We start from the raw sequence: 11,714 nt of genomic DNA on the forward strand, positions 1-11,714 counted from the left end.
CTGAATTAAATTCTACCCGGGCCCCGCCGACAAAAAGACGTCGTGACCTCATCATGAGAACACCGACAGGTACCCCTCCGGTTGCCGGCAGTTCACCGGGACACATTTGTTACGTCACAGACCAGATGAACAGAATAAAGGTGTGTACTTCGTAAACCCGGGTAAAATGTGTGACGTCACAGACCAAATGATCACAACAAAAGCGTGAACTCTATATTAAGTGGGTCAGTACAAGACATCGTCAGAGAAGCTGCCGGGTACCTGCCGGGTGCCTGCCGGAGAACGACCAATAAGGGTGACAAAATGCCACTGAAGGAAACTTTTAATTGTGACCACCACAAACGGTGCCCGCCAGGCTCCAGAGCCCGGCGGGAGCCGGCCGGGGCTACATCCCCGACGGGCACCGGCGCAATTGGGACCGAAGCATTACCGTGCCTGTACCTAATTAAGCGCGCCTGGAACAGGCCAAATTCCAGCAACAGTTGCGGTAAGCACCGCGAGTGTTACTACCGCCGGCCAGATAACCAGGATATCTGCTTACAGTACCTCTGATACCAGACAACTGCCTAAACCTACGGCCTACTCCACAGGATTGTAAAAGTAGGGATGTTTCTAAAATATGCATTTACTTCAATATCAAAACAGCTACGGTAAAAATAAAAAGACGTGCATCATCCCGGACACAATGCCACACCACATGCGAATGCGACGTACGGAAGAATGCGTTTTGGCTGCGAACATCTTCCAAAAAACTTGGCATCTCTTAAGCATGGGCAAAAACATCTGGAACCACTTATCAAAACCACCCCGTATCTGCATGAAGTTCCACCCCCCCCCACTGCTATTCCAAACAACACGTTTTTTCTGGACCATTCCAATTCGCCTCGTAATTGTAGGGGTGCGTCTGCAATATTACATTGACCGCGAAAGCAGCAACGGCAAAATACACATTCGTGCATCAACACGGGCATGCCCGCAGACGGCGTATAAAATTGCGTGCCGATTACACAAAGAGAACCCAGTGTTTTGACTGCGAACATGAAAAATCAGCCGATCACAACACTCCGTCCGGAGGTCCTGACCTCCTTCACGGAGTAATAAAATGTGAACATGTGCGGTGATTGTGCATGTGGGTCAGGTTTGGTGAAGCCATTTGATGTCTGAAAGAGAAAGAAAGAAAGAAAGATAGATAGAAAGAAAGAGAGAGAGAGAGAGAGAAAGAAAGAAAGAAAGAAAGAAAGAAAGAAATGAAAGTAGTAAAGGAAAGTATAACATGTTTTATTGCAAAAGTTTCAACCACCTTGCTACTTATAACACAGAATAATGCGCTGCTAAAGCCACGGCCACACATTCAGAAACTTTCCCCAACAACCAAACAACGATCGAAGGGTGGCCGAAATCGGTGACCAGGCTGACAATTTAAGCCACGCTTTCGTTTTTTTTTACGAATGGAATCAAATTTGAAGAAAATTTGACGACCGCTGCATGATCTGCCTCCCGTCCACACCCGAATGTTTCAAACATTTTGAACGGCATTCGGCTGGCAAAGCCAAATATTAGCTGACCTCTTTCGGAACACCACCCAAAGACACACGATCTTGCTTCAGACCTATTTGTACCATAAATGGCAAAGGGGAGCTGGGCAGTGTTCGGGTGGCAAATTCTACTCTGCGTGAGTGTTCATTTAAGACACCTAGCGGTTATAGAATAAAGTGCAACTTCTTGTCCTAATCCAGCATTCTTCGAGCTCCGTTATGCTGGGCTGTTTGCATTAACGAAAATCAACAATTCTCATCAGGAATACACAAATAGCACTCATAATATCTTTTAAACTTTTTTGTGCCTTGTTGTCTTTTATATCCAAAAGCTGCCCAGCCGGGCGTACTTACAACACAACCGTCATTATGCCATGCGCCTTATTGTAAATTACATAGATTATACAAATGTAGTAAACAAAGGGGCTCACAATTTACAAACGGTCTGTGTACAATACATGCATGGAAAAAAGCGAATTCACGTCATGCTTCATATATGTCAGTACAAAAGCGGCATTAACCTATTTACAGACACACACACACACACGTACACACACACACACACACACATTTACACACTCGCACACTCACACTCGCGCACACTCACACTCACACACACACACTAGCACACACACACACACGTACACACACACACACACACACACACACACACACACACACACACACACACACACACACACACACACACACACACACACACACACACACACACACACACACTTGCACACACAAACACACGTACACACACGTACACACACACACATACAAGGCACGGTATAGTTACACCTAGAATGCAAACACCCTGCAGACAACGTAAAAGCCACATAAAAAATTTACAATGCACTTATCTTTTGAGCACTACGGCCTTTATCATATATCCTCCTCAAATAGATCTATATGCGGTAGGGACTGTGTAACCATGTGTACAACAATGCTGTGTACTCTTTTCCGGCTTTTAAATTTAATCGTGCATTAAGAGACAAATGGAGTCTTCTCTCCGCGAAACCTGACCTGTCTGTCTATGGTTTGGGGCTAATCCATTTTTAATAAAAGTAGGGTATGTGAAGTTACCTTTAAGTTACTTTTGTTGAATAGCAAAGAACAAATATACGTAATATTTGAAAGAGAGAGTATGATATATCCGCACGAGTTGAAAAAATGAAAGCCGTTGTACTCTATGTTGTAGTGTTAATATAAATTAATCGTTGATTCACAACGTAGCTAAAACATATTATGTCAAACATATATGTATATACTATAACTCATTCTTGTTCAAGGTAGGTTGTGAATAACTTTTTCATCAAAGTACAGCCCCAGGCGAGGTTACATTCATCGTGAAGTTTTCGGCCTTGAGAGGTAAGCTATGGCGGATCCAACTGTTGACAGTTAACAGCGGTTTATATACGCCGGTGTTTTCCGTCACAAAACAATTCAGTTTCATAACACAAATCAACAAATGTTCCATGCAAGACTAGAGTGTTTTAATGACTACACTTAGCGTACCGCGACTGTGACTACACCCTTAAAGGCATCCAATGCAGTTTTTACGGCTTGAAAACCCGATTTTTCAACGTCAATATTCTAGTCACTTTTCTACATACTGAGTTGAAACAACACTATCCCAATTTACGATCTATATCCCACTATCCTAATTAAGGCCTTGAGCCTTGAGGTAAGCTATGGCGGATCCAACTGTTGACAGTTAACAGCGGTTTATATACGCCGATGTTTTCCGTCACAAAACAATTCAGTTTCATCACACAAATCAACAAATGTTCCATGCAAGAGTGTTTTAATGGCTTCACTTAGCGTACCGCGACTGTGACTAGACCCTTAAAGGCATCCAATGCAGTTTTTACGGCTTGAAAACCCGATTTTTCAACGTCAATATTCTAGTCACTTTTCTACATACTGAGTTGAAACAACACTATCCCAATTTACGAAAAACACCCGAACCTCTGACGGAAAACGGTTACTGGGAGGGCCCTGGGTTGATTTTTAGGGTACCACTCAGAAAATGAAGGACTCATCTTGGGGCTTGTTTCTGCAGTTTTAAAAGCCCAAGGTATGAAATACTGATTGAAATGTGCTAATGTAAAGCAGTATGTGTCAGTGTCATTGCCTTTTTCAGAATATTTCTAGTTTTGCTGCTCTGATATCGCATTGGATGCCTTTAAAAATCAGAAATTCGCTCAGTAGCAACGATATAAACAGTCCCAAACACGCCCATCCCTGCTTTGTTTACGTTGAGCTAAAGCCTTGAAGGCACTTTCTTCGCAATCTTTCCTTCAAAAGAATTGCCGGGTGTCGACAAACACAGAAAATGCCGCACGCGTTTGTGTGCATAGATAGGGACGCCATGCGGAAACTGGCTTTAGTTACCAAGTCCAGAACAAGCCTGGACAATGGAAGGGTTCTTAGCTATTGTTGTAGTGAAGGCGGCTTGCGTGAGAGATAGCAACGCTTGCTTGGTTGCTGCCTGCGCGCGCAGGTCTTTTCCCTCAGGTAGCTGCTTCTATCGTCTGTTTTTCAACAGATAAGCAACAACTCAATCAATTTCTAAATAAAGAGAGTATTTCTGAAACGCAGATATCCTGTATAAATACAACTACATTTTTTTTTTACAAAAACAACAACAACAAAAGATATGAACTTGTTTGATATGAACGTTCTTTTCAAATGTACCCCCCGCCCCAAGTGTGTAGTGGACTGGCCCTGACATGTCGTTCTTTGTCAGTGAGATCTATGGTTGAAATTGAGGGATCATCTTGTTGGCAAAGGTCAAACAATACCTGTCTACGTTCCCATGAAATGTAATCAAACGCGGATGAGTCGGCGCTGGGAGGATTTGGACGGGTTTGTTTGTGCAGTTCCCCGTCCTGTGAGTTTAGCGTGAGACAGGTGGCCGAGCGGGAGAAAAATCACAGACGCATTTTTGTTTTTCACCGTCGTGGCAACAAGTCAGACGTTCGTGTGGATTCTCCCTACTCTCCAAGCAGAGGTTGTGGGGGAATGATCGTTAGCTTTTTATATATTTTTTGTCGGTGGCTGGCGACCTACTCTGGCTAATGGATACTGCCTGGCCAAATTGATACTGTTGTTTTGCCACCGAAAGGGATCTGCTTGGAGATAGAGTCTTCCGTGGTGGACGAAGGATGGTGGTGACTCTGAAGGACATTCACACAGAGAGCCAGTTGTATTTCTGAGTTTGAAATGCCTTTCAGGATTGTCAGTGACTTTCTAGTTCCTGCAAAGAATCGTCTTTAACTAATGGAGAAGAAGAAGGATTTGACATTACATCGTTTTCGCCCGAAGTGGACTTTTATTCGAAGAGGATATTTTTTACCTGTGCTGTCTTGTGGATTTTACCTATGAAGAGAATTATTTTTTTTTTTGGTAAAGTTTAGTCGACATGCACGTGGTGTAAGTGAGATATTCTTCATATTTTTTTTCTAAACACTATGGTGTCGTCTAAATTAAGACTGAAGTTTTACGTGTTGACTCCCTGAGATGCAGTTTTGAGGGAACTGATACACGGAAGTGTAGTAAACGTGCAAGATACAAAGAAAACAGCAAGTTTCCCCTGTTTACGGAAGTTCTCTTGCTTGTTGCAACGACATTTCATCCAAGTAGAAAAAAAACAACGAAGAGAGGCCACAAAATCCGTCCAAAATGCTAAAGCTGGTGAAGAAATCCATTGAGCGCAATAAGTTCATGAAAGACCTGCACAGCACACGGGAAAAGAATGCCGAGAGAAGGGCCAGGAACGAGGGACCGATGGTTTTCAACAAGCGGCTGTTCGCTGCGCAGGGCTCGGTGGTGATCACCCTGGAAGCCCGGAAAGTTATGGTGCGAAACGCGGTGAGTTTGGACCGGGATCTGACTGCGAGTGAACTGTTATCCATGCGACCTGTGGCAGACGGTTTGAAACTGATTCATAACGGTTTGAAATACGTTAAAGACGCTATAAGCCATGTCGTAACATACGAATCGTACGATCAAGATGTTTACGTCACCAAACAACCCCAGGAAGACCTACTGTCCTGTTACTACATACTGAGTGGATCGGTGGAAGTTACATACGACAAACCCAGTCGAAACTCCATGCAAGTGCACGAAAGTAACATCATCTACGCGCACGGTGTTGGAGAATTCCTCGGTATGGTATCGCCGGAGGGCCCGAGTAGGGACCTGGCGCCGCCCGCTACCATGTACACCACCGAACCGTGCGAGTTCCTGCGCATAGATAGACAGAAATTTCACGAGAAAATCAAATCCCTCGCCAAATTGCACAAGGAAGAAAAGGAACATTATCTTAACAACGTCAGCGTACTCAAGACACTACCCGAGGTGGAGAAAGAAAAGCTGATGTCCGTACTAGTAAAACAGGTGAGGATTCTACACCTGATTTCTTTTTATGTTTTTTTTTCATGTATGGTATCTGTACATATTTCTATACTTGCGTCAGAACGACGAAAAAACGACGAAAGTTTCTTGACTGTAAACAGTTTGTAAACAGCTCTACTAGAAATCTAGTACTACATACACATGTATACAACTATAAAAACAGTGTCGCAGTTATAGCGATATAGTCATTTTGAGATCAGGCTCTACGTATAGGATTTGTTAAGTTGATTTGTTTGTTTACGGCCGGATTGTATAGCTGTGGCCTAACAACGGCAAAACTCTGTCCTTCACACTTATATATAATCTTCGGTTGTTTGTTGTAAGTTAAAAAGCTGCAGCCGATTCAACAGCTGTTTTTTTATCTATTTTAAAAAAAGACGTTGCCCATGAAGATTCCATTCGTTGTTAGGAGTTAGGTTATGATTAAGTTGTTAGTCGATTTTATAGATAACCCATAATTTCGGGAAACAGTTTACCCTAAATGACATTCATAAATTCTGTACGTAGGTAGATTTTGGCATCTAGAAAAACTTCTGAGAAACCCGTTCAGAACGGCAGCTGTTTTTTTATACGTACAGCCGTTTTTCCTTAAATTACAATAATCGCATTCCGTTTAATGGGCAAAATTACTATTCATTTTTAAAAGCAATTTTCTTATAGCTATGCGTTTACCATTTTTCCTTGTCCTAGGGTTTTTTTCCGACGATTCGCTGGTTATGTCATGTTGTTGTTTTTAGGTTAGGCCACAGCAAGTAAATCTTATGAATGGCATCTTCCACAGACCCCAAATCTAATATGATAGGGAGGTAAAAGCATGGCGGGAGAAAAATAAACAATATTCTACATTTTCAAATTTTGAAATCACTAACCTTCTAAAACAAGAAATGATACCTAAATTGTGCAAAGTTTACAACTATAACAACATTCATTTCTCACCGAAAAAAGGTTTTAATCATTGTAAATGGTTTTGATTCAGTTGAACCATCACATAAACACAGTCACCATCACATATAAAAGAAATAAAAAATACATCATTCACTGCATCAACGTAAAACACAGTAGAGTTAGTAGAAGTAGTAACTGACAAAACAATAAATCAGAGCCTTTTCTTGTCTCCTCTCTTCATATTTATCTGCCATCCTCCTTCCAGCATAGCGACAGCCATCTTTGCCCATTTTTGACATGTTGACCACTGTCAGAGAGCATAAAAATTTATTTGTGTTTTCCCAAATCAGGAAAAAATTAATGCGCGTGTGCTGTCATCCATAAAAATAACTTGCCGTGGCCTTACAGGCTCCAGCCGTGCGTAGCATGTAGGTGTTTGTAAGGCAACGCCGATACAAGACAGGAACTCTTGTTCCTGTGGGCGCTTACACTGGCTTCGTCACGCAGTCTTGCCACAGAACAAATCCCCTAAACCCCTCTTAAAGCAATACAGGACTTATAATAAGTTTAGTTTGCAGCACATAAAGCCCCACAATGCCTGAAATTTGCAACATAACGCAACGACCACCTCAGAGTCTTTTTTTTTCAGATCTCTAATTGTTGTAAGTTAAGTTGTTGGTGCTTTGAGGACCCTTGTTCGTCGGTTGTCATGCTAAAGGCCGTTTTGCTTGTCTTCCCACATAGCTTACACGCAGGGAAATAAATTGTCTGTGTTAAGTAGACAGGTCGGTTTCGCACCATTTCGTCCAAATGTATTACATGCTTTGGAAAGCTCAGAGTGCAGCTACTAACAATGGGAGGTAGTAGAGTGAAACGTATTCTGTGGTCCAGTTAGAAATAATGTAAACAAATAATCATTGAAATTAAGTAATCCCAATAGAAGACGCAAGCATTGAATGGTGTTATTTTCGGATAAGTTATAAATCAATTTTAGGAAGAAATAAATTTTAAATCACGTATTGCTATCTTTTGCAACCATATCGAGAAATAATCAGTAAAAAACGCAAAGTTTATCAAAACAGGTGAAATTTATCTGTGATCTTTCGACACTTCCAAGGGCGTCGCCATTTTGAATTAGATGTTTCACGTCACCGTAGCCAGAAAACGGACAGCGACCTTAACATTTCAAATGGGATGCCAAACACCTGTCAACGTATGATCATGTGAGAAAATTATAATTTACTATGACCATATTTGATGAAGCATATATCATTATTTTGCATCAATACCATGACATAAAAGTCATAAACTTGACAAATAACCCTTTGTCTGGCGTGCGTGTTCTTTTCAAGGATGGCCAACAAAATAAACAAAAATGTGTTATCTACCAAAGGGTTCACTCATGAAATGATAATGACCTAACACTGTTTAAAGTATCTGCATCTGTATCTGTAGAACCGTCTTTCTGCGTAACATACCAGATTCGCAGGCACGCGGCGCGGCGGCAGCTCGCTTCATTACACCGATCGAATTGTTACACCTAACCTTTGTATGCTCCACCTCTACGGAGGATGAATGATGATGATGATGATGATGATGAACCCTCGAACATCTAGGCATTGTTTAAAGCTATATAATGACAATGCGAGTTCCACTCTGCGATAGTTCTAAGAAAGAATTTAATTCTTGAATGCCCCAATCCTTGGTTGATAACTCTGGTACTTGAAGGCATGGCTATTTCTTGTTCTCTTCTGGGCTGCTATTAGGTACTTAGTAGTTGGTAGGTCCACCAGTTTATTAGTCATTTTGTACATCATGCATAGCCTGGACATTTTTCTTCTGTCTTCCAGTGACACCCACCAACAAAAGTACTTCGTCATTACGTGACAACGTGTTAAATCAATCATGTTTGAGAGAGCGTTCTGTTCGAGTTTGTGTTTACAATACGCAGAGACGTGAGGCAGTCGTTTCTTGTTGTTTGGCTGGCACTTTCGTGCTAATTTGGCGACGTGTCTTGAATAAGAGGGCTCTATCGCGTGTCAGTAGCCCTTTTACCGGTAGCATAAAGAACACACTAAGATGCGCCTCACTGGTGCGTGGATAGCGGCACAGAATGAAGGCACCTCTGGTTTAGGGGCACCCTTTGTTGTTGAACACGTAAATCTTGTCTGTATAGTAAAGCAGGCAGACTTTTTTTATCATATCTGACAAGGTTCGTTTGACAACATAACTCATACATCAACTATCTAGTTTGTCAAAGGCGCCGTAAGGTACAGTTTTACATCTAAGGAGTATGAAATGCTAACGTATTAAGGAGAGCTAACACGAATTATTCAGGTAAACAAGGTGCATAGGTATGAACTAGCTGCTGAATAGCACGAAATAACAAACATCAAATAACACTTATTAGAATGAATATTTATAACATAAAAGGTAACTATTAGATGCAACAAAACTGACCTTTTAATTTAAAAATTTGGTAAATGGACAAGGCATTTTAAATTTCTTGTAATTTAGTATTCATATCTTAGTTTTAAAGAAGTGTTAATGACCTGCCTTGAGGTGTATATGATGTGAAAAGGCCTTGTTAGTTGTTATAATCACCGATTGAAATTTTGCAAGTGCGCGCGCGTTTTTTTACTCGGATACATTCTTTGCCTTCGGCCACATACGTTAAACGTATCTATTGTTTGGTAGATCTCTTGAGCTTCAGCTAAATAACGATTCTTCTTATTGGTCAGAATTACAATGCTATCACCCTTATCTTTTCTGTGATTGGTTAACAGGAGTATCCAGCAGGAAAGGTAATACTGAGGCAGGGCGAGCCTGTACATCACCTGTTCCTGCTTGTTAAAGGTAGGTCCTTTTGTTATATATATAAATGGTTTATTGCAAATTGACACAAAACTAAAACAACATTGCAGCCTAATAATACAATTTAAGCAGTTTTAGGGAACACACAATTGTACAAAATAGCATTAATTGTTGTCAAGGATGCCATATGTGCATCGACATGTTTAAACTTTTGTTACTGTAATATAAACTTTAAAATGCATAGAAACTATTTGTTTAGCGACTCAGTATAACATTAGATTTGCTGTATTGTGGTAGGCGCGGGGTGCTATGGGTTGTGCATTTCCAACGACACGACATATATAGAGTAGTTCTGTAACGGTCAATGGTCTTTAAACCATCATTGGACCGACAAAAATGCCACCTTTAAGGTCTGCAGTCACTCCGTCACCAAACACGTTTTCAGCAAGCGTTCCAGTTAAGTTAGCGCAAACATGAGACGTGGTTTGGTTTACCTCATGCATGACAAGTAATGCTAAATTTACAGTTCAACAGAAAGCATCTAGTCCAGTGAAAAACAGCCATGGTTTAAGACACTCACTCACTTTATGATGGTATTTTTTTTATATCAATGTTTCCATATAATAAACCATTGAGGTGATAAAATTCGATTTCTTTTAGGTCGCTGTGAGTGTCTAAGGCAGGTTACAGTGGACGAGACCAAGAACGAAGAGGTTTTCAGAGTCGGACGCTTGGATGAAGGTAAAATCTATTCATCTAGAAGCAACTCAAAAGTTTGCATGCATTCCAAAGAATTGTAAACAGTAAATTGTAAATGTTCAGATTTTTTCGATACAATCTTATATATCATTGATAACGATGACGTAACTGTACTTAGAAAGGCAGTTAACTTCAACACAGGGCTCGAAATACTGGGTGCATGTGCACCTTTACTAGTAAGTGCACCCAAATTTGGAGCTGTGCACCCGATTTTTTCCATAGGTACACTGGTGCACCCAAATATTTTTGTAGGTTTACGCATGTCAAGATGTTAAATGTTGAGTTAAATGAATTTCGACCCCTGCCTCATCCAGAATGTTTTTGTTCTTGTTATGCCGCTATATGGAATTGCATTAGATGTCTTGAAAAGACAACCTAACGCTGGTCATATATTGTCTTGACAGGGGATTTTTTCGGCGAGGAGGGATTTCTGAACGGTGTGGACAGCTGCTGCAGTATTGTAACCCTCAGCTGTGTGTCCTGTTTTATCATTAACAGGTGAGAGGTTTTTTTTTATATATGCCAACATTTCATGGCCAAACATGGCGACGGCACACTCACGTTATATTTTATGCCGCTACCAACACAGAGTACAAATACAAGGCAGGAAAATACTCATTTTCACTGGAGTCAAGTGAGGAAAGTCGTGTAAAGTGCCTTTGGAAAAAATTGTTTTAAACGACCTTTCTAACATCTGCTTGAAGAGAAGTTGTCGCTAGCACCATGCGTGGTGGTTTTCTAACACTTATTAATTATTTATCATAATATAGAATAATAGCATAACAGCCAAGGTTTACCTATTTATGGACCTTTCTTACATCTGCTTGGAAACTATTGGTCACTAGCACCTTGTTTGTTGGTTTTCTAACACTGATCATTTAATTATCATAATATACCATAGTAACATTATAGCCAATGTTTTGCGTATTTCCTTTATCTCCCATTTGTGCTAAATGATTTATTTCTCTATTTCAGAACAAACTTCGCTTCCATCGTCAAGGAGCCGCTTGTCAACTTACTTACAAGTTATCGAAAGGCGGTGTCCAGTGATGACGTCCTGAAAGAACGAGGGTACGACAACGCCATCTGGCGGCTGTACAAGCACGGCACCCTGCAGGTGGTGCAAAAAGAAAGTGGTCAAAACTTGACGTCTGACGACAACAGACCTCTTACTGTCACAAGGAAGGCGTCTGATACAACGTGAGTGTGTAGTACAGCTTGTTATTAGGTAAAAAAATATCCTCTCATTGCTAGGTCCCACAAATAACCCAACTGGAGCAAAGTTGGGGGGAG

General features: G+C 41.0%; 1 protein-coding gene across 1 annotated transcript in view; it reads left to right on the forward strand.

Moving 5' to 3' along the window:
• The first annotated feature begins 5,010 nt into the window (after positions 1 to 5,010).
• LOC109472585 overlaps positions 5,011 to 11,714 on the forward strand; it is a 9,406-nt gene continuing 2,702 nt past the window's right edge. Inside the window, exons 1-5 of the mRNA XM_019772370.1 lie at positions 5,011 to 5,945; positions 9,635 to 9,704; positions 10,323 to 10,403; positions 10,826 to 10,919; positions 11,397 to 11,621. Coding sequence (XP_019627929.1) covers positions 5,229 to 5,945; positions 9,635 to 9,704; positions 10,323 to 10,403; positions 10,826 to 10,919; positions 11,397 to 11,621 — 1,187 coding nt within the window. The 5' untranslated portion in view covers positions 5,011 to 5,228. The remainder of the gene's footprint in view (positions 5,946 to 9,634; positions 9,705 to 10,322; positions 10,404 to 10,825; positions 10,920 to 11,396; positions 11,622 to 11,714) is intronic.

The sequence above is a fragment of the Branchiostoma belcheri genome, unplaced genomic scaffold (assembly GCF_001625305.1).
Source record: "Branchiostoma belcheri isolate BF01 breed outbred unplaced genomic scaffold, Haploidv18h27 scaffold28, whole genome shotgun sequence".
In the NCBI taxonomy this organism is placed as follows: domain Eukaryota; kingdom Metazoa; phylum Chordata; class Leptocardii; order Amphioxiformes; family Branchiostomatidae; genus Branchiostoma; species Branchiostoma belcheri.